The following is a 24161-nucleotide window of genomic DNA, read 5'->3' as shown; positions in this document are numbered from 1 at the left end:
TTGTGTAGAATTTCAGAATTGATGGGGCAAAGAGGAGAGAGAAATTGGGAAGGGAAATGTGTGGCAAAAGGAAGAAATAGCATCCCTTTTCTTTCTGAAATTTCCAGGCTTCACATGGAGTTTAGGAAATAAATTAAATGTTCTTTAATTAAACAAATTCACTGTATTTGTCTGCATTACCTCAGTTTGATTTTTTTCTTAATTTTTATTTCTTTCCAGAGTACAGTCTTAAGTGTTAACAAAAATGGGACTCGTGGATGTACAAAATGGACTTTTCTTGCCTCTTCACATTTGGTCCACTGTCCATGTCTAGCCAGTTCCAAATTAACTATGATCGTCTCATTTGAGGAGCATGAGCTGTGCGTTCTTATGGCCTCTGGATGCAGGGTGCTTTTAGAAAAATACCAACTTCTTTAAAATCAAACTTTGTGGTAAATATCATGCACTGGCTTCTTTTTTCCCATGGAGTCCTTTATTTATATACACTGATTTTTTTTTTTTTTTTTTTTTTTGAACCCCCTCTTCCACAATAGGTGATAGCTTAAGGGGAGGAGAAGAAAAGCCTCAGAAGAAAACCTTTGAGGCAGGTGATAGCTTATAGAGATTCCCCTTTCCTGCTTTAAGTGGGGAAAGCTGAGGCCAGGGCCTTTTCCCTGTACGTACCGCGTGGCAGGAGAGGGAGAGAGGAATTCCTGTTCTGTTAGCTTTTACGAAGGGGCGTGGGAGACATGGATCCATTTTTCAAAGTGCCTTGTCGTTGCCCCTTTGGAACCTGACACATGGGCCTGCTTTCTTGTATGTGTTGTTTTTCCGAAGGGAGGGAGGTGACTGAGCGGCTAGGCCCTTGACAGGGCACTTTTAAAACATTCATAAAACTTTTATTGGGCTGCCACCCTTCCAGATAAATATTTTCCGAGTTTATGGGCTTATTTTAGGGATTGAAGCTTAATAGCAGCTTTGTAGCTCTGTCTGTCCCCAAAATAGCCTTTTGGCAAACCCTACCTCGTGAGGCTGCCATGCTTTCCTAGGTCTCTGGATTTTCTTCATCACTAAGTTATTACCCTTTTGCCTCCTTCCAGCTTTGTATGGCTAAATGGGATCAATGTTAAATAACTCTTTCCCCTTCGCCTATCCTTGCTCAGAGCTGAACGCTGCTCCAACGTACCGTATTTGGGCATCATGAAAGGAGAAAGATTACAGTAGTTATAATTTTATTGCCTTTATTAAATTGGGTTTGTTAGACCTGTTTTATTAGTGTCTTAGTTATGAAAGACTAGACTGTAGAAGTGACTAAGATAAAATAGGAGCTTCAGGACAACATATGAGACTAGAATAAACTTTAACTGCCTTAACAGGGTCATTTGGTCCTACCAGATTTTCAAAACAACCAACCACGTTTTTCTTTATTTTGCGTGAGGCTGACAAATCCTATAGTCTGGGAACTCCCTTTTTCAGACCGCTCGCTGTTCAACATTGCACACACTTTTCTTTTTTTTCCCCTCCTAAAAATAGAAATATCTGTTTTGGTATAAAACAATACCCTGAGACTTTTATTTCTATATTTCCATGACTTCTGTCTCTTATGTCAGCATGTCTTGGAATTTGTCCTAAAAGTGGAGCTGACATAATGATCATGGCTCTCTAGACATCTAGATCCACACTCCTCATAACCGGCTAATTTGTTTAGATGAAGAAACTGTTTACTTTTGGAAATACTGGTTTTCTGTAAATATAACGTTAGTATTTAAAAAAACCCAAAACATAGGAGTGGCAAAACTGCTACATTCTATGTAAGAATGAATTTGAAACAGTTCGGATCCTTAAATACACGATTGTCTGTAACTGTCTCGGTACAAGGCAAAGAGATTAAGGGCATGGCTTCTTACAGAAGAATGAGCTCTTGATTTGGATATATTACATGCAGAGTTCATTTCTAGTATAATTCTGGGCGAAGCTGGACAGTTCGAACTTTTATATATTCATATGTGAATATTATTACAATATTCATTATATGAGTATTATGGATACCAACAGTTTCAAGTTGTCTCCCCTGATGTTTTGTAGTGGTAGTTTGTCCTTCTGCTAGTACCTGAGTGTTTCACAAGCAGATTGGGTTTATCCTCTTTTTTTTTAACCTCTGTGAAGGAGGATATCTGCGTTTCAAAGATACAGAGCAGAAGTAGAGAGAGAGAGATTTAATAACTTGCCAAAGGTCACCCAGCAGGTTTATGACAGTGCAGTGAACAGGACTCTTGAATTCTAGTTCCCTGCCATTATAAGCCCATCCTTCTGGGGCTTTTGCAGTATGGTCCGTTTTAGTTTAGTTATGAGGTCAGCCAGAGTCATGTTGTCATTGACTGTTGATAAAGTCCGTCCGTTCGTTTCCCCCCCCCCCCGCCCCCCCCAAAAAAGAACCATAATGATATGTTGATCCCTTGCCTTTATTCTGGGTCGTGGATTAAATTTGGGAAGAAACTGGTGGTTACCTAGTTCCTGAGACTTATAAAACTAGTCTGGCAATGTGACTGAAAATGCGCTTTAAGGAAATATCCTGTATTGGATTGAAATGTCTGGATGATTGAATAGTTCTCTTTTATTTCTAGCAACTCATAGTTGTAATGACACAAGATTAAGTTTTTAGCGAATGTAGTGTTTCTTCACTCTCCATTGTTTGTGGCACCTCGTAAACACCCTGTTGTGACAGGACTTTCCCTTTCCAAAGTGCCTGATACACATCAGTGTTCCCGCTGCAATGAGATGATACAGCTGGCAAAGGTCCCCCAAGCCATTCTCCACTGCCGCTAGTGACACTTAGTCTTGGGTTGGTCATGGCAGTAAGGGCATGTTGTAGGATTCCACTAAGGAAGATGTAGAATGCGTCGTCCTTTTTGTTGATTTGTCTATGTGTCTGTGTACCATGCACAGATCACATTTAGTTCACCCTACTCGGACTGGAATTTTGCATGCTGTCCTGCCGCTGGTGTGGGGTCACGTCGTCACAGGATTCCCCTTAGCTGCCCCCTAACAAGCGTCGAGCTTGCTCCAGCCGTAAGCGGGGTGCTCAAGGCTTCGTAGGAACAAGGCGTAAGGCTCAGAGGAGCTGCCTTTTTGCATCTAGCTGGCTTCATTATTGAATTCTTGCTGTGCTAAAGACAGTTTTCAACTTCTAATGTAATGGTAGTGGCAGTTGTTGGCTAATGTTACCTTCCATTTTATGTTGACACCTTTTTCAGTTAGTTTAACACCTTTTCCCCCTCCCCCCCACCCTCCAAAAAAGAGAGCTAATGGGGGGATTTTATCCTCCTCTTAGTTTTGAAGAAAAATCCTGCAACAGTGTGTGTATGTGTACCAGAGTTTCTTACAGCTTCTTTCCCAAAATTGCAGGCTAACGGTAGAGAATTTCAGTCTAAATCTAAATTATAGAAGAAATAGATACAGACAGATATTAAATATATTGCTCAAGACACTATGGGCCAAAACCAGACATAATGAGGATGCAGGGACAGAACTTGATAGTAGATATCTTTTCAAGAAAAAATAAGAATAAAGGATTTAGAGTGTTTTTTTTTAATTTTTATTTGATTTTTAATCAGCAACCTTGGAAGACCAACAGCTTAGGTGAATTGAGAGATATTCCTGGTATTTACTTGAATTCTGAACTCTATCCATTTTCTTTTGTTGTGGTTTAAATTTGGCATTTACTAAAACGTAATCCTTCTGAAGGATGTAGCTCACCTACAGCATGATTCTCCTTGATGATGGATAGATGAATCAAGCACTGCGGTTCTGATGGGAAAATATGAACTGCAGGCATGAATTCATGCTTTGGAAGCAGAAATAGAAGTGAAACAATGAACAAATATGGCTCTGGGGAGAAAATACACTTCTCAAGTTTTGTTGTAAAATAATTAGCCTTCTGTGGTAGACGTGGAGACCACAGGAGGAGGACAGGAGCTGCTCAGTTGCCTGTGATTTGCCTTAGTTTATGACCTTGAGTAATGTGCCTGTTCAGCACTTAACAAAAGCATATTTGATGAAACATTAAACTCATGAATTACATCTCCAAGAAAAGTCTTTCATTTTAATTTGTAGAATCAGAAATAAATCAAGATCTTCAGACTTCAGTGGAGTTATGCTTAAATATGAAATTAAAAGGAACAGGCTGTATCACTGACAATGACACTTCGTAAACTTTAAAATGAATAATATCTGGCTTTTCTTCAGATAAAGGGGGCTGAATATTTCAAAGTTTTGTATAAAGAATTAACCATATTTTGTCAGGGGGGAAACTGAGACAGAGATGAAATGATGCAGTGAATTGATAAAAGTCAAACAAACAAACAACCCCCCCAGGATTAGGCTGTTTAATTTCCAATCTGAATCCATTGGGCTTTATTACCTTGAGAGCAAGTTGCCCTATGGTTTGTGGGTTTCTATAAGGCAGCGATTGTTCCTTAGTTTTCGTTGGTATGAGCAACAGTTAATGGTTCTGTTGTATTCTCACTTCAGCCATTAAATGTCTAGAGTTACTCCAGATTTATACATACAAAACACACAGAACCAGTTCACTTATGAGAATAGTAGCAAGTGATGAAACTCCTCACATAAAGCTCTCAACCCAGTGACTTCCGTCGCATTGGAGAGCCTGTTTTTTTCTCCTTGTCCTTTTATTGTGCAAAGAATTTTGGTTTTGCTCTGCTTTAGTAATATGTCAGAATTATTTTTTTATTCATTATTTTGTAAAAGCTGGTTAGTAGTTGGATAGTACCGTGCTGAAACTAAGACCATTCAGAAGTTTCCTTTGACTATTGCACTAGACTTTGTGGTTACTATATTACAATGAAAGTACAGTTTTTGTTTTCTTGGAGGGTTTTTACCCTTATTTTTCACCTTTTTGGGGATCAGATCAGAAGTTAATGCAAAATATGAAATGTTTCCATTGAAAACTCTGCATTTATACAGGTTTTTAGGTCATAAGAAAGTTTGAAATACATAATGACTCTGATCATTAGCTTTTCACTTTGTGTCCCTGGGACTTTTGAAGAGGGAGGCTTGCATTTTTTGGCATTGGTCAAGCAGTCTGGTCTTCATAGACTTGCCTTCTGTAGTGTCTTTGTGCTGCATGTTCCCCCTGGGGCACCGTCTTATGTTTTAATTTGCAGTTTCAGTTGCTGATGTATGGGCTGTTCTGTTAAATAACTTTTATTTTCTATGCCATTATGTCTGCATATTTTATTTGGTTTGTGTTGCGTACAAAGCATTTTCCCCTTGTATTTGAAACTGGTTTGTAATAGAGAGTTACTGTTGTATAATTCTGAGTGAAAATTGCAACTTTATCAACAAACACAAAGTGCTTGTTTCATTTGAAAAATTTGTGTTCTCCACTCACGCTATTTATCCATTATGTGTGCTGGTTTTTGTCGTTAACTAAAACAAACTACTATTTCATATGTACTGCACATTACGAGTTATTAAAGATTTACTGCTGTGTAGAGCACTTACTGCTATGAACACAAGTGAAGAGCTTCTGTAAACAATTGTTTCAAGATTTCAAAATACCACAAGTGCTGAGAGAACTATTGTCTCAACCGTGCTGTCACATTTCTGTGGATTAATGAGTTGCTGTTGTCCCAGTGATAGGGACTGACTGCCTGAATGCTCAGATCCCATCCCAAATGTGCAATAAAATAATTTTAGATCTCTGCTTAAATTCCCAGTGAAGATGTTCTGTCTTGCGTATGATGTGCCTAGGAGTGCATTCACCGTTACCGAAGCTCAGCTGATACACGCCGACTGGGTTGCTTCTGTAGCTGATCTCTAAAATGACACGTCTGGAAAAATAATTCCTTAGTGCTAGTATCAGGGGTTTTGGCCTGCAACTGTAGACTGCTTTAGAGCAATTCAAGACAATATTCAGATGTCAGCTGGAGAATACATCAGCACTTCTAATATCTGACTCTTCCATCAGGTCTGTGACTATCTTTTTGTCATTGATCCTAATAAACATACTATTCTCAGAGATTCCCAGACTCCCTGTGCTTCCTAATCTTCCTACCTCTCTTAGTTCAACCCAGCTTCGCTTGCATCTTTGGCACTGTACATCTGTGATGAAAAATACTATAAATACAAAGATAGCTCTCTGGCCATTGTATCCATTGCTTAAGTGCATCTGTGGTAGGCATGGAGGTGACATTAATCTGGTCCAGCTTGCAAGTTCAGTTGTTTTATTTTCTGTGAAGCATGTTGAATCTAAATATGTAGTATTGCAATTAAAATCTTTCATTAATGTGTCCTTTTGAAATCATGCCAAAAAATTCCAAAAAGTAACTGAATTTTAAAATGCTATGTTTGGCCTGGGAAGGCTGAATGCTCTTACAGTGCGTATCAATCTGGTGTATACTGGAGGATGTTAGGGTATTTTAAAATATTCAATACATTCTGTATGCAAAACCATACACATAAACACTCGCGCTGTGTGTATTGTGGCTGCACATCTTCAGCTTGTGTGGTATGATGTACACACTCATGTGCACGCCCACACGCGAAACCTTTGCAGGTCAAAAAGTGAGGATAAACTTTTGAACCCAGCTGCTTCCAAATTAAGTACATGTGCAGGGACCACCAGAGCCGGGGTTACCGTACTCCAGAAAAGTGCCAGACACTGACACCCACATACTGTACTGCAGGAGACTTCTTGTCCTTCCCCTGGAGCCGGAAGGATGATGCATTGAAAACGCTCTGTCCTCTCTGCCCTTTCCTTGTCACCAGAAAGGACAGGCAGCAGTTTGGTGACTTCTCCCTTCGTTATGGAAATGGGACTGATACAGTAATCAGGATGCTACATATGGAGCTTTTTAAATTACTGCTCTTCAGTCTTTTGTTAGCCTTCATTATTCTTGAAGATTTTTTTTCAAGTCATAAAAATGACATTTTTAATATGCAGAATTAAAGGCAGTATGAAGAATACATTTTTGTCAATAAGCTTTTACCTTTCAAACCAGTTATCTTAGTTTCTGCTCTAGGTATTTTAATTGAAGATTAACTACTGTTAAAGAGTATACAAATTTAGGTAGTATATATTTGGAGTATTAAAATAGGGCTCAATAAAGGTGGGAATAGAGCAGCCTGTCCATTATAATTTTAAATTGCAGAGCACAAACTAACCTTCAGACTGAGAGGTTCTTCTAATGTTAAGTGTTTTTCTTTCTTTCTTTCTTTCTTTTTTTTTTTTGTTCACACAAAATTAAAAGTATACTTTGGAATTGCAAGTTCAGTAGGTCTCATCCAGGTATTTTATCTTTCTTCTGCTGTCTTTTTTAATACTACACCTTTAGTAGGTCAAAGAATATGCATGTAAAGGTGAAACAAAACCCCCAAAGTAACAGTTACTATATACTTCTTGCTTCTAACTTACTAAAAAAAAAGATCTTAATGTGCTCGTTCCTCACCATCTTTTTGCGCAGGGCGGGAGCTAACCAGTTTGCAGGCAGCAATGAATCAGTCTTATTTTTCTTGCAGCTAGAGGAGAACTCAGGTTACCACACTGATTGCCTAAAGCTTGTGTATATAAAACATGGAGGCTGATTTTTGGGGGGCTTTTTTTGTTTTTGTTGGAGAGAGGGAGCTGAAGACGCTGCCTTCATTCTAACCACTTGCTGTCTCTCAGTGAAACTACTCGGTTCCCTTCCAAAGAGTCAGGCTGCTCTGTTTTTCTCCCTCTCACACAGTCCTTCTTCAAAGGAGGAAAGATAGCTGTCCTGAGGAGAATCTTGTTCCTTATTGCCTATACCTGTTTGGAAGGGAGCGCGTCTGCTTTTTGTAAAGCTTCAGATTCGACTTTCTTTTCCGTTTTTACTAGAACTTGAATGTTAGCAGTGTAAATATTGATTTAACGTAAAGTTATTGTAGATCTGTAGCCTTTCTGAACTGCATTTAAAACAAACATTTTTATGAACAAGTATGATGCAAGTTCTCGCATCAATATGCAGAACGAGGTGATGCTGCAGCTCCTTCCACTATGATCTGTGACTACTGAAGCAGCTTACCGGAAAGCAGGGGGTGGCATATTAACCCGCACGGCGTTGGGTTACCCTGTTAGACTGCTTCCTCGTGCATTATCTGGGATAGCTCTACACCATGCTGCCGTCTGCAGGGCACGCGGGTCCTCAAGAGGAGAGTGTGACTGTATTGTGGTGGGCTGCAGAAGTCTTCCCCTTTCGGTATCTCTTGTTGTTAAGAAAGGCTCCTGGATAATATAGAGCTGTGGGCCTGAGTTAATAGGGTAGCTCTAGTTTTGCCAGGACAAAATGCTTATCAGCTGGGACTGTGCCCTTTATCCATGTACACTTTTCTAGTCCTCCTCTTCTCCTGGATTTTGATTTTTGTTGTTGTTTTCCCTCTCCTCTTAAGCAGGAAGGTTTGAACCACAGAATTGTCATGATTCTGCTGCAAAATCAGTAACAGCTGTTGGAATTGTAAATGGCTTCTTGGTTGCAGTCACAGAACTTCCTGCCGTTGATCTGCTCTGCCCTGAACAACAAGTTTAGACTCAGTGGTCCTGATCTCTCTGTAGAGAGTAAGGGAGGATGGAATTAGAACCCCAAGGCAGGAGTCTGAATAAGGAAGGCAGTCACAGATGGGTATTTGAAGGGACACAGTTTCCTTTTATTGGATGTCTTTTAGGTGTTGTGAAGTCCGAAGCTGACTGAACTCTATCATAATGGGAGCAAAGGGAGCTAAGAGCAGGAAAATGTAGAAGACACTTCTAAGAAAATGTAATTTGAATGTGAATATTGTCAAAGCCAGGACATCTGCATTTCCTCATTTGTTCCTACCTCAAAGGACCTGTACGCTTTGTTTCTGGTTGTTTTATTGTTTTATCCCCTCACAAATACAGTATTTTGGCAAAACTCAACTAGTGGGCACAAGAAAGCCGTGCTTTGGTATGGTCCCTTGCAAGTCACTTAGGTCGATAGCCTGAACTATATTCCTGTTTCCCTTGAGTAAGTTAGGACATCACAAACATTGATATGCTAGCATAAGGCAAATGTTTAACAATTGCTTGTCAAGAAAAATAAATCTTGAGATGTGAGAACTCCTGCTCATGAAATGGACTTCCTAGAACCCAAACTTAATGAAATAAACAGTCATCACACAAGATACTGGCCTTGTGGTTTTGGTAATGGGGCTAATTTATATTTAACTTGTTTGTATGTTTTGGCTGGTCATATTACATCTTCTGTAATCTAATTTTCCTCTCCTTCAGTGCTGCCTTTTACTAAATTCCCTGGAAAAACTTACTTGTGGGATTTCTTTTTTCTTTTTTTTTTTTTTTTTTGCAATGCAAGTCAAAATGAGTTGGTGTTTTGGAAACATGCAGTGACTCTTCAATCCAGCTAGAAGGTCGTCAGTCCACAGAGCTGATTTGAGTGTTGCGGCATCCTAGAGAGCCGCTTCTGAACCTTTTTGCTCTCGCTGGCAACAAATTTGGGTCCAGGCACTGAAACAGACTGAAATTGGTAGTGGGACTAATTCTTTTTTGGATGGTCACCTGGCATCGGGACACTTGTTATTAATTTCTGCTTCTGAGCCATGTGAATTTACCTCTTATTGCAAAACAGTATCAGCGCCTGGGAATTTCAGAAAGATAAAGTCGGTTTTGGGGATGGCTCAGGCGAGCTGTTAAATGCGATCTGCTTCCTGTGAGCATGGACCTGAACAGAAGAGGTTGTACCTGCTTCCTCTGATGTTTTACTTGATGAAGTTTTAGAACAGTCTGTGCCCCGGGAAGACTGTGATGAGGAAGGAAACCCAGCCTTTGGGTGCTTGCCTAGAAAAATGGAAGTATCGCTGTGGCACGGATAGATGTATTAATCTCCTCATAAGTGCTAGATCTGAGTCTCATTGCTGTTGCAACCTGTGCTATCCAGATTAAAGTCTGAATGTTTAAAAGTATGTCTACCCCTTTATTAATGTACCCCTTTATAAACATACCACCTTTTTGCTGTGTTAGACTCTGTTAGTATTGTTGTTTATTTGGAGCCCACGTACTGTGAAATAACTATTAGAGACTATTAAATTTGGATTTAAAGGTTTATTTTTGGTCTTTGTGATTAGTGAGAAAAAGCATGAAAAAATTGAACTGAAAGTCTTAATACCGAGAAGGCAAATTTAAATAACACTTACGCCTTTCAAGTAATGCAGATATGCATTTTAAATGTCTTAATTTGGAGGGCAAGCTGATGACTTTTTGCATTTTTGAGATTAGCGATGTTGTAGCAGCTTGGGAAGAGGAGCTTCAGGAGCAACTACTGGAAGAGTTTCCATTCTGCAAATCTCTTGACCCTCTCCTAAGTTATAAAATCATTGGTTGATTCATTTCTATAAGAACATTTTAACATAGTAGGAGGTAAATACCACACAAAGAGAATCAATTAAAACTCAATGATGCTTACCCAGTGTGTGTGGAATGGGAAAAAGCACAGTGTCTTAATTAGAACAAATGCAGAAAATTTAGTTACTGTGAAGTATTTTTCACTGCTAGAGGATTTGTGGGTGACTAAGACATGTATAGACTTGAGTTTTTTATTTTTAAATAAAAACCAGATACATGTCTTCATCCTTTGCTGGCTTGTTGACTGAATTTACTTGGTTCGAATTTTTCAACATTTAAAACAAATTAAAATTCATGAATCACTTCTGCTTAAAGGCACAAGCTTTCCTACATACAGCAGTTTAAACTTCGATTGGTTACATACATAAATACTGTTTTGCACATGCAAATTACGTGCTAGCTCCGTAATGAAAATGCAGATCAAAGTTTCTGAACAGGTGGATGCAGTAGGCATTACTGGTTAAAAGGTAATTCTTGTACTTAAATAACTTTCATCTTTACGTTGCTTTGTGTCTCTCGACTGTTTCCTGCAAAAGCGGCAATTAATTTGTAGGACAGATGTGAAGAAAACTTGATACTGCGGTAGGTGATGGCTAGCATCTTTCCAGTTTGTAAAGCTATTTTGTGTCGTCTTCGGCACTGACTGCAATTTCCTGGAACTGCTTGAAGAAGGTTTTTCGGTAGTGATCCTTATTCGGCTCTAAGCCATGAGGTTTTGATGCTTTTGCACTTGCCTGGTCTGATCCTGTTCAGGAGGGGGAGGTGTCATCTTGCCCAGACTGCGTTTGTATCAGGTTCAGATCAGCATTGTTTTACTATATGGTAAATACAGTACTCTTAATTGTTCTAATTACTGTGGCTAGCTGATTGCTGGTACAGCTAAGCAAGCTTTTTCACAAGCACTTCATAAATCTGGCAGGCTTTATCGTGAACTTTTAGTTTGAGCTTTCCTGGAAGCTTCCATAAACTGTGACTCGGGCAAGGGAGGTGAGCAGTCAGAGGATGGTGACAGAAAATAGCAATAATACCACGTGAAAATAGCAATAATACCACGTGAAAATATGAGTTCTTTTTCAAACACACTATATTCTGTGGATTTTTTGAATGATTTGTTGTAGTTTAGGATTAGTTTAGGAAGCTTCTTTCTTCACTACTACAGTACCGATGAACCCATCACATTGGGTGCACAAATCGAAGTATTGCTTGGTGTATGTAGTAGAACAGCGCCAAGCATTGCGTGCTTGTTTCTTCTTTGGAGTTTCTTTGTAAAGGAAAAAGGAGGTGCACGGTGGGGTGTTTCGCGGCTATATATGTGTGCACAAACACTTATGTATCATTGATAACTAAAAGAAATTGTATTGGAATGTAAAATTGTTTAATTAAAAGAATTAAATATAAAATAGTAGACAAATTGGGAAGGAAAGCAAGAATATTGCCTTCCAGATGTTCCTTGCTAAGGCTGATTTATACCATAATGGACTTTCACTGAAAGCTGTATTCATTCATTGCTGAAGGGACTTTTAAGATGACCGGAATCTTTGAGAGTAAGTTTTGTAACATGAGACAGATGATTCGTGTTTGAAGCTTAACCAAGCTGAGCATCCTGTCGCTATAACTGGAGAACAGGCAATGCATGCAAAATAAACCCATCCAGGCTTGTCCCCTGGGTGGCCTCTTCAGTACTTTTTCATATGTGACCCTTGCTCTTCCCATAGAGCTGCCTCCTGTTTGATTGAGATCCACCTGTCAGTGGCATTTCTGTCTGCAGACCTCACCTGGCGAACGCATGGCCTGCGCAGCTGCTGCGTGTGTGGGTGCTTGAGCGCTCCGTCGCAACGTCCACCAGTTTCGGTGTGCACCGTTGGCTTTGGCAGACTGTAAAAGAGCGTTGGATGGAAATACACTGTGGAAGCTTGAACTCCAAGACCCAATTTAGGAAAGAAGACTATGAACAATAAAGGAAGAAAAACTGGCAAACATTTGAATTTTGTCTTGGTAAAACAAAATTGTACAAATTTCCAGATTCCTTTTTTGTAGAAAGTCCTAGAGGAAGAACTTACAGGCTTTAGAAGACTGAAAACTTTATAGCAACGCAACACTCTCGTACTGTTTCTTCTACTCCACCTCCCACAACATTTTATTTCCTTTGTAATAATTAGTTTGAACTTTCATCTGTTTCTGTGGATCAAGTAATTTTCATACAACTTCAGGATTTTTTTTCTATGCTTTAAATCTTTCTTCTAAATAATGTTTTTTTTCATAACAAAAAAAAAGCCATGAATACATTATAATTTCAATTTTCATGGTGTGTGAAAGATTTCTGCACTGGGTCTTTATTGTTTTTGAAGAATTCATCACCCTAGTTAAGAAGCTTAATATAAATTAAAGAAGGTATTAAGGAACATTAAGACATCAAAATGGGGAGCGTTCTTTTCCTTTCGATTGCTCCAAATGCAAACAAGTTGAATAAAATGCAATCAAAGGGCCTGTTTGGAGAACATTGAGTGGCTTTACAGCTGTGCTGTAGAGAACCTCTGGTAAGAGCATAATTCAAATAAAAAGGCCTTTCTTTTCTCCTCCTAATTCTCTTTGTTGTGGTGACAACAGAGTACAAGCCCGATAAAAATTTAATCACCTTATCTTTTTAAAGCAAATTGCATATTTGTTTACACACAATATACATAACATAAAAAAGAAAAAGCTGCTACGCAATCCCCCTCCCCTTTCTAATCGCATTAAAGGCCCTTGCCTAGAAGTTTAAAAAAATTAAATGTTTTATTCTTTATTCTGAAAGTCCCGTTGTTCCGGATTGCTTTATAAAGGCAGCCCAGGGAAAGATGAATATCGCCAAGCTTAAACTCTGGACCAGCGCTGAGCAGTAGATGCCTGGGATAAGTCAGCGGAGTTGGTCCAGCTTAGCTGGCTTCTGTGGTGTCTACTCCACATCAAGAGTTGCAGGCAAGATGGGAGGATTACAGGCGCACGGATCTAGCACTTTGAAGCTGCTTTGTAATGAATTGCCTTTGATTCTGTGGCAGATCTGCTAACCTGAACTTTTTCCATGTTGTGTGCATTTCTGAAAGGCTGCTGTAGGAGAGATTTTATATTGGTACTGGTTTTGTTGTTTCATTAGGCTGATGGGTTTTTTTAGTGCCTTGTGTTGATTTCAAAGCATGTTTTTAGTTGTTTCTGCTCACCTTAGTGCAGAGCATGGGCACTGTTCTTTTTCGTTTATTTACAATTTCATAGATCCTGGGACACTGACCATAACACACTCTTTGGCCCACACCTGAGTGGCTCTAACCTGAGAACGTCCTCACCAGATGTAAATTTATTCACAGCTTGATATTTTAGGGGCTTTAGAATTATGAAAACTCATATATTTAGTGGTTCCTTAACCTACTTCTAGATAATCTAGTTATACTCTTTGAGACGTTCTGTTTCTTCCTCTTGATTTGAGGATTTAAGCAGCGAGGACCCGCATACAGTAAAACGTGCGGAAGTCTGTCCTGTACAGTAGTCTTAAGAGACTCTCTCAGGTTTTCCATATCATACTGATGTCTGTTGTCCTGCATTCTCCTTTCTGTATTCCTGGGAGGTCCAGTGACAAAAATGCGCCTGGTCCCTAAGACTAGTAGTAGGAGCCAAGTGCTAAGAAGGAACAGTGCTGGCAAAGTTGTACATACAGAAGAGAACACGGATACCTAGGGTTTTGCAAGCTTACCTGGTGGTAGAATCTGATGAAAGAGGGACTTTTGTGCATTACACTGGCTAATGCCATAAAAGTGGAATTTGTTATACATGGTTTTCTAATAAGTATTCCTGCCAGGACCATTACAAGAGAACACACAGTTGTGTGTAAGTACAGAAATATGCTGTGCTGAGTAGTAAGGGGTGACGGTCAAGTTAGGGCTCAGTATGGTTGTTTAAATGTCAATATTTATTGTACTAATGAAATCATTTAAGACTGAGATTTCCTGAAAGAGACAGCAAGTGCTCTTTAATTAAAGAGAATCTCTGTCACAAGATCAACTTAACTTCAGCAAAGAGTCCTGATCCCCAGGCAACCTGGGGAGCAGCAGGTGTGTGTCGTTGGTAGAGATAACCATCGGTTCTAAAAACAAGCAACTATCTTCCCCTCTCAGCCCAAATAATTATGACACTGTTCTGTCTTTGACTGTTTGAATGGTCCTGGATATTTCATGCTGACCTGCCCGTAATTTTTCTATTGTTGAACTGTAACAAGAGCCTGCCTACCTTTGCAGGCTTCCAACAACATTGCATATATTTGTGTTAATAATTTGATGTCCTTATTATTCCACTTTTTTCACAGTTGCTCCTGCCATGTGCTGATCATTTTCCATGCACTCAGGAAGGACAGCTTTTGCTTCAAGGAGTTTGAAGAATGTGTAGACTAAAAGCACGGGAACAGTAGGTTAGGCAAAAGCAGCTCTCGAGTTTGCATTTTCTTCTTTCCAGGAGAGTTACCTCTTCCTGCTGGTATGCTGAGAGAATAAATATAGCATTTAAGCATGGCCTTAATGACTGCATGGACTTTGAGTGGCCATCAAGTGAAAACAGATTTTTCAAATAATGGCTATATACTTCAGTATAATACTGCAGCTGGCATAATTTCAGCCTTGTTAATGTTCTGCAACCACATATGTGACCAGTGCAAAAATTATTTTGAAAATCCTTTCACTCTTTTAGGCTAAAAGGATGGAACTGAATTTGAGGACAAGATTACCCTCGTGGTCGTCTGCAAGTTGATCCATTGTGTTATGTTCATCCGTCATATTGTGTATACGCTTAACTTGTGTAGCCAAGAACTAGTAATTATGGTGCACTGGAATCTCCTGTTTAGCCTGTATTAAAGGTAGGCTCTGGCCTATAGAAACAATAAATTGTGTAGAGCGTACAAGTCAGGGCTATTTTCCAGGAGTGCAAGGGATAAAGACTTCTGCTTTAGGAGACTCGGCCCAGAAGGGCTCAGCCAACAAATGGTTGTGGCATGCAACATAACATCAGCTGTGAAATGTATGTTGATGCATAAAGCAAGGTCAGGTTTTGTACTCTCAACCCATACACATTGCAGTATGGCCAACTAGCCAAGGAATAAAGAAGATCTCACATTTCAGAGCTGTGATTTTGGGCTGAGGAGATGTTGGGTTAGGATATGTTTTGGAATACCGCTGTGGGAACTGCAGGCATCCTTGTAGAGTGCATGGGGGTTTGTGTAGACTACTTATTTAAGTAATGACGTGGTTACAAACCAATGGTATGGTATTTGATGGAGACTTGGCAGGTGCAAAAATCTATCCTGCCACATGCCTTCAAGCAAAAGAGGTCCACTCATACTTAGCATTGGATTTTGACATTGTATTTGTGCTGAAAAACAGGTTTAAAACATGTTGATGTTATGTAGTTTGGGGAAACTGGGTAATACATACTGATCATCTTGCTGGAAATGGAGAAGTATAAAACTGGATGAATGACACAGTGCAGTGCACTGTCTCTCCTTGGTCTAAATGGTAAATTTAGGGCTAACAGAAGGCGGCATGTGGCGGGGAGTATGGCAATTGATAACCATTCGGCTGCTGATACCGTGCGATACTGGAGCCTGAGCTCCCTTTAGCAATATGAAAAATATCAGACTGAAAATCAAGACGCTGACTTCATGCAGAGGGTATGGCAGACTAATTAAAGGGAAAAAAAAAAGTGGACCAATTGAACCTATAAAACTCTTCCTGACCTTGAGAAAGCTCCCAGTGAGCTGTGGGAAACTCCAAACTGTCCCCTCTGAACTCTTTTGTGTTGTTGTTTAAATATAGTAACTGCTTTTTTAATTAAAAAGAAAAATTAGATGGCATTTCAAATTGTGTCCGTGGTGCCTTGGGGACCTATTACAGTACAAATTACCCTGTACTATTTAGTGAGCTCTTGTTTACTATTGTGTGAAGCAAGGGTTACCGATGTAAGGATGTAGGACAAGAAGGGCCCTTCTTTGAAAGTCTGGCTCTGCACATGAAAGTGACGCCAGCAATTGGAAGCAATTTGTGGAATTGTTTGATTATATTAATTATGGCACCAGCAAACAGTGCTTGGGAAACAGTTTTGTTTTCTTGCATTCTTTCTTGATTGCTTGCAGCAAAAGCCAAGATACAAAATGTGCCTTTAAGGACTGTCGGAGAGAGCAGTTCAAGCCATTGTGTAGAATTGGCACTGAGCATGAAAGGGTTGTGTCCAGCTTGATGTAAGAGTTCTCCAAATACAGCTGTGGCCTGAACTTCACCTAGGTCAGCTTTTAGAATTAAAACAGCTTCTGTCTTCCTCATCAAGGAAGATTAGCTCTTTCCCTATTAAGTAGTAGACATAATGAAAGCCATATTATTTCCAGTTGCAGTAGTGCCACCTCTTATAATAATCTCTTTCAGTCCAAAAGCCTGTACAAACTTAACAAATTGATACACAAGACTCAATTCAGTTCACCGCCATCCTGCAGCCTTCTCTGATGTGGTACAGAGCAGCTGTTCCTCAATTTATGGGAAAATGTTTTAGTAGCTAAGAATTTCCAAACCGAGTCTACCAAGCTGAAACTGCAGGAATAACGCTGCTGACGCGGGCTGGCTATCACAACAGTACTTGGTCAGGACCTGGAGCAGCCTACTTTTGCTCAAAGTGGCTGTGAGACTCCCCCCAGTCACTGCCATCAAACCATGAATTAGGGATATTTTGTTTAGACCCCAAGCACTATGCTGGGGCATTAACGCAATTCTCGTTTTGAAGGAAGGTGCCCACTTTTCACGGTGGTGCCTTCACTGGAGGCCGATTGCTGTCCCTGGCCGACTTTGCGCTGTAGTGCCATTAATAGTCACAAGCCAGGCAAGGTGATAATAGCAGATCTTGTACCAGCTGGAAGAGAAAAATGAATCTACTCTGCAGTTTGAAACTCTAGCAAAATACTTCTGGGAGAGCTGACAAGAGGTGTAGGAAAAGGTGGTGTGGATTCAGAATAGAATTACAGCAGACATGTTAAGGGATTTACATAAGTAAAATTCATTGCTTGATCTGTGGAAGTAATTGAAGCTCAAATCCTGAGCTCCTGAGGCTAGCAGAGAAAGGAGCGTCCCTTGTTTCTTGAGTGAATCTCTGGTCAACTATTAGATTGAAATTGTCTCAGTAATCACATTATGCTTGTTATCACACTGATGAATGCCTGGAAGCAGAGCAGATTGGCTCCTGTAGAAGTACTGTGCTTAAATCTTTTGACTAGAAAGGCTGGTAGGTGTATTTTGACCCAGATGTCAGGTGGAGAATTCCTGTCTGATCCCAAATTCTTGTTAGTTAGAGGCACAGTTTTTATCATTTGCTTTTTCTGCGGCTCTATACATTAACTGCAGGCAGATGGGATGCCAAGGTCCAACAGACCTAGTCTGTAGTTGACTAGTCATCTAGTCTGCTAAATGTAGTGGGGCATATTGATGTTCTTATTACAGTAGTTATGGGTAGAGAGCAATACTGTACTTCTGTTCTCGGAAGGCTTAGCAAGGTCTCTTTTTTTCTGATCAGCCCAGGTTTTCTTTGCTAGGATAATGAAGGAGAAAAAAGACCACCTTAGTTTGAATAAAATCAAAGGAGAGGATTTTTGGATATCTTAAGCAGACAAGAAACATTGATGCTATGAAGTGGCGTAATATAAAGAATAGATGCTTAAGCGACAGAGTAATTATATTTTCTGTTATCCTTGTCCTTTCTGTCTTACTGTAATGATAAACATAACAGGAGAGGCTGGACAAATTGATCCCCTGATTTTGTGGTGCTTCTGCTTTTTCTCTAAGTCAAAACTACAGGCCATTATTTTAGAAATAATTGAGCTTTTATGTTTTTTAGGGCACAGATTAATGTTAAAGTTTTTGTAGAACTACTGACATGCTTTGGGACTAGATGAAGAACAAGTGTATGCTTGCTTAATAGATTGTGGGATTTTAAGGGCCAGCATTTTGTACCACTAGCATTTCACTTCATTTTGCTAGCAGCTATTGATACCTTTGTTTCTCCTTGTTCTAAAATAAATCAGATGCTGAAACTGGTCAAGCTCTGTATATCACCCTCATACGCCTCTTTGAACATGTGTAAATGTATTTTTTAAACTCTTGAGTGAAAATACATAGCTACTACAAGAAAAAAATATCTAATTTGTTTATAATTGTGTTGTGCTGAAGAACTGGATTCTTGAGTGCCACAGTAATAGCAAAAAGTTTCTGTTCCTTCTCAGTGGTCAGTCATTGCAGTAAGCATGGGGAGAGGCAGGTCTTTCTCCAAACAGCAGTCTCTGCATCAGACTGTTCACTGATGTCTCCATCTGGGGCTCTAATTATTTCTGATTTTCAGCTCAACAAGCTTTTGTAGTCTCAGTTTGCAGGGGATTTGATGCAGGCACACACTCCTTAACTGTGTAATGAGGGTTCAGGCTCTGAGGGTTCAATTTAAGGAAATCCTGAAATTGTGAAAACCAGCTGTTACGAATAACCCATTGTGAATAAGGATTATCCCTGACCCATTGCCTCTTTTAAGTTTTGCTCTTTTTTCCCTTGCCTCAGGAAGAAAGCAAAATGTCTGCCTGTCATATTAAAAATTTACGTTTGCCTTGGATAAAAATTATTTCTGACATAAATGTGCTATGTTAACTTGTTCTCTGATCTTCACTCAGTTGAATGTTGACAGGAAACAAGAACTGCAGGTAGGTGAGTCTTCTACCTGCAATGTTCAAAGGAAGTGAGTAGGATATTTTTTGTGTACAAAAGGGAATTCAGTTTCCCACTGAATCTCTGATTACATATTCCTGAATGGAATGGGATGGGAGGTTTGGAGATACTACCAGCAGGTCAAGAATAATCTAGGAAATTCTTAATATTGCATGCAGAAAGGAGTGTTTTCTGTTCCAGTGATAGCTAGTAGCATAGCCTCACTGCTGAGTCACTAAGAAACCTGATTTCGAGCTTGTTTTTGTAACACGGTGGTAAAAATTCTGAGCCTTATCTCTGCCAGCCCTTTCCCAGCAAACCATTGCAAGTACCACTGCTGGTGGTCGCTGCAATATGTTTGCTGATTTTTCTATTGCTGTTGATGGGATGGATGTTTAATCTTGATCCAAAAGCCAAGTTCTCATGAACCAGCAGACTTGAAATCTTTTAATATGAAGTCTGTTTTTTCCATTACAATTATAAATCCTGTAAGAAAACTGCATAATCATCCATGCTAGCTAGTATGTAGTTAGCAGTAGGCTTTTTTCTGCATTTGTGCGTATGAGAAGGGAGTTGAAGTTCAGCCAAATAATTTATTCACCTTGGTTGTGCTGGAGAGCATGCCCTGTACCTATATTATTACACCTGTTTTCAGTGATGTGTTTACCAACAGCTTAAAAACTACTCCTGTCTCTGCCTGGGCAACAAGGAGTTATTGTGTTATCTTGTCATCTACATTGGGTCTAGCATTCGGTTTTTAAAATCTTCCATTCGAATGTCACTTTGTTAGCTTTGAAGGAGACAGGACTAAATATGAAGGGAGAGGGAGATCCCTGGGAATGGGAGTAGAAATGAGGAGATAGGAAATCTGGAAAGAAAAACTGTGCCGGGAAAGGGATATATAGAACTGCTGAAGTGCAGAGTAGCGCAGGAAAGCAAATGGGTTTGCGAGTCAAGGGGGAGCTGGATTTTAGGAGAAATAGCAAAGGCCACCTTTGAAGACCCTTTCATGGTCAAAGAAAATGATGGGGAGCAGAAGATAAAACAAAACAAAAGGACAGAAAACAAGGAGGGCAGACTGTTGATAGGGAAATTATAACATCAAGTGAAGGAGGATTTGAAGCGAGGGAATGATGGCCTAAAACGTAAAGTAAGTTCAAGCTTTACAGATGACAGTTAAAATAGAAATACAGGGAAAAAGCACATCAGTGCTCCTTCATTCTACAGTTAGATTAGCAAAAGGAACTAGAAGAGCAGATACCGTATCATCTTTCTTCCTTCTTCCAGCTGAAGTAGTGGTAGTAAAAACAAGCAAACGTAAACCTTGCTTTGGGCATCTCCATGCTTCAGGTGTTCTCTGTGATTTGTGTACTGGCCAGCGCTCCCCAGCAGTCTGGCTGCGGAGACTCTGTTCCTCGAGTCGACGTAAAGACCGCAGAGATCAGGCGGGGAATGGTTATCACTAGGCTCTGTTAAGCCCTGTTACACGGAAGCCTGATTATAAGCAGAAAATGAAACATTAAGGAAACCTTAAAACTTGCATAGATGGGAGGCATCAGGTACCTTAATTAAAAAAAAAAGGGGGGGGGGGCAAAATCGGTGTAAACAGGTACTGTTTCCTATGTTTATACATAAGAAGGGGCTCTGAATTCTTGAGTGTGAAATTTCCATACTAGAGTTATTTTAGTCTGCATATAAACATACAAATTATTTCACACTTCTTGCATGAGTAATTTTAAAACTGTAGGCTGCAATACATTTAAATATAAGACATTACAGACTAACAGAAAACTAGCTTTTATATTTGGAAATCGTGTGTAAGATATTGCAGGTATGCTTCATTTTGTGTGTGAAACCATTCTTAGACTTTGAAAATATTTTTCCCGATGAGATAGCACTTTCCATTTGAATTTGAAAGTTCACTTTTTTGCATTTATAAATTACTCAGTTTGGATTAATTTGTTTAGACCATGCTGAGACAAAGGATATTATATTAAGGCTCTGTATACTTATTTGGTACTTATTAGCAGTTGCTGAAACTTAAAGAATGAGGTAGGATAAGCTATTCTGCAACTCGATTTTCATATCTGATCTGGGTTAGTTGATGCTACAAGTGTATTTTACATGAGAGCTGTCTGGGTGGTTCTTGTTATATGCATGGTTATGATGGGTGGGAATGAATTTTGCTATGCTTTCAGATATTTTCTATGCCTCTGAGGACTGCCCATTAATAATACTAATATATAGGTATTTCGCAGCGTTGTAGGCAAGGCGTTTCTTAGAACTTTGAAGCTGAAGTCTTTTTTAACACACGGACCTTTTCAATTTAATCCATTAGCAACTTGGCAAAATAAAGTAATTGTCCAACAGAGGAAGAAAAAAAAAAACTATTAACATTTGCTACAAATCCAAGTAGTACAGGCAGCACTTAATTAATGGAACAGATTTCTCACTATGTATTCAAGCTAACATAGCTATTGTTTGGCAGAGATTAGACTCTTAATGTAAGTAAGTTAAACTAGACCTCCATCTAAAAATATCCGTCATTTCGGCTATTAAAGGTCTGATGTCTTCTTCGGTGACAGATATATTTCCCTTCATTTCCTTGGTTTTGTAAAAAGTAAAGTATGCATTGTGTGTAACGCGAGAAATCCACGGAGGTAGATGAAACCTAGATTGTGCCTCCCCGCCTGTCTCTCGCTGCTTGTTTCTTTGTGCTGTTCCATATCACAGAGCCTCTTCAGCCCTTAGACCTCCTGGCACCAGAGTGAAAAAAACAGAAAATGCCATTTGTTAGGGTATGATGCCAGCCACCTAATCTGTTTGCGGAATGAGGGCCACGGGATCCGATTAGGTAATTTAGATACCTTGTGAATTTAATAATGCCTGAGCTGCCTTTGGCTGTCGGCCCATAATTTCGCTTGTAGGAACTACCACATTCTTCCATTTCTTCTGTAAACTTCTTACCTGTAATTCCTTGTTTGAATCCAAGGAGGTGTTAATGGCTGCAGCTGAGACGTATCTTCAGACTTGGAAATTAATGTGCTGGTTTGGAGGAGGTGAGATTGCTTATTTTTAAATACAGGTTTTTCCCTGATACAGTTCCATGTACAGCATATGCATTCTTTTTCTTGAAAATTTATTTTTTTTCGATCATGGGATTGCTCGTTTAGACATCGAAATAAGTGGCCTGGCTTTCGGGTGTGTTGAGCAGCCGAAGTGCTCATTAATTTTGCCGGCAGTTTTTGAAGCTCGGTTTAGCTGAGGCAGTGCTCTCATCCTCGCTGCTGGAGGAGCAACCGCTGACTGCTGCGGTCAGCGCTTGTCCTGAGGTGAGAGATTCTGCCCCGGCCTGGGGGACGCCGTCGCCCTGGAGCTGGGCAGGCGACAAAAAAGGCAGTCAGGGGAGCGGCGTGGCTGCCTGACTTCGGCCTCCGCAAGCGAAGACTTTGGCTGCTGCTGTAGCGTCGCACCCCCCCTTTCCTCTCTCCTTTCCGCCAATTAGCTTTTTCTGAAATTAGTCTCACGAAGCCCACTAACATAAATAGAAGTGTTTTAGAATTTGTTTGTTTTAATTAATTAAAATTGCGTCTTTCTGCGAGGATTTAGAGTTAAACATCTTTCTTCAACAGTAATGTGCCAGTAACAGCAACACAGTAATAGTGATAAGACCCAGAAAGGGAAACCAACTAGAAAGCAAAATGAAATGTTTCTTTGTCCAAAAAGTAAATGGTCTTCCCAGGAAAGCAGAGGAAACCCTGGTCAGGGACACTTGCAATTAAGTTGGTCAAAACAGTAGAAAATGTACAATAGGAAATAAATCCTGCAAAGGTAGAATCCGTGACCTCATGCAGTCCAGCTCTCTGCTGGTTTTAATTTGTTTTCCTTATTTCTGCCTGTGTGTGTTATTTTTTCTTTTTTCTAGCAGTACCCAAGATGTGCTCAGAGTTTTCCAAATAGGAAATAAGTTGCTTTTCATGTAATGATAAATTATTTTTCATAAGATGGAATGATTGTAAAGCTAATGATTTATATGAAAGCATCCAATTAAAAAATGGAAACAGCTGCATCAAACATGACTATACAATGTAATAAAGCCATATAATAAATATGTGGTCAGGCCACACTATATTATCTAGTTTGATTAATTGAACCTTACATGTGCAAAGATAGTCATTATCAGACTTCTCAACCATCAAGGAAAAGCTATCTCAATTATTTTCACAATGAAATAATCATTGCTTTTTTGTATTCTGCTATCTGAAAAAACTGGTACTGCCTTAACTGTGAAATACAAGATCTTGCAGAACTGTGCAGAGTCGATTCTGCCTGATGCTGGACTTCTGCAACCTTAGCGTAAATTGTAGTTAATTTAGTTACATATGTAACATGTTGCTTTTCTTGTCTTCTCCTGCGCTCTTGCATTTTGGGAAAAAGCAAGTCCCATCTTTCTCCAGAAAGCGTGGAGATTTATCTAGCCTGGAGAGAAGCGCTTCGGGGCAACGTGCAGGATTGTTTGCAGAGCCTCTGCTTATGAAATGGCAAATTGGTAGTTTCCTGGTCTTGCTTCAACACTTCCTTCCTTCCTCCCTTCCCCTTTGCTGTGTGGTGTGGATGCCGCTTGGAACAATTTGCTGTCTGACGTAGCAAGATGAGAAGGTGGGCTCTGGTGCCGGGTGCCCCTGCAGTCAGCCCTAAGTGCCCTCTAGATCTGTCTGTAATGGAGCAAATCACCTGTGCTTGTAGACCTCCTGTCTCCAGTAAATCATAAGCATCTCAATCTTTTTGTCAGGCTGTGATATGAGAATCCGCATCTGAATTTCAATATGAGGGGAGAGAAGCTGATTAAGTGTTTGAGATAAGGTTATGTGACACCACAGGTTAAAAATACCTGAACTGAATTTGGCCAAATGCCTGAGAACCACATTTCAGCGTATTCAGGTGGCACTGAGTAAGCTTCCAAGGAGCTTGCTGTCTTCAGCTTTAAGAAAGCATTTTTTCAGGAGTGGTCTTTGAGGAGTTGC

General features: G+C 39.8%; 1 protein-coding gene across 4 annotated transcripts in view; it reads left to right on the top strand.

Moving 5' to 3' along the window:
- The window catches only part of EEFSEC (eukaryotic elongation factor, selenocysteine-tRNA specific), a 132827-nt gene that overhangs the window by 104144 nt on the left and 4522 nt on the right, over window positions 1–24161 (top strand). The window contains exon 7 of one of the 4 annotated variants that reach the window (XR_003255156.1): window positions 12109–12930. The exons of 2 other annotated variants lie outside the window; for them this stretch is intronic. Coding sequence is in view for 1 of the 2 variants with exons in the window: in XM_026075480.1 (XP_025931265.1) it covers window positions 22130–22152 (23 nt within the window). In the remaining variant the exon portion in view is untranslated. Of the gene's footprint in view, window positions 1–12108; window positions 12931–22129; window positions 22197–24161 lie in introns of all 4 variants that reach the window. One more of the 4 variants, XM_026075480.1, reaches the window with a different exon arrangement.

Source organism: Apteryx rowi, unplaced genomic scaffold (genome assembly GCF_003343035.1).
Source record: "Apteryx rowi isolate R43461 unplaced genomic scaffold, aptRow1 scaffold_405, whole genome shotgun sequence".
NCBI classification, from domain to species: Eukaryota; Metazoa; Chordata; class Aves; order Apterygiformes; family Apterygidae; genus Apteryx; species Apteryx rowi.
Note: the sequence above shows the minus strand (reverse complement) of the source record. Positions and strands in the feature narration are given on the sequence as shown.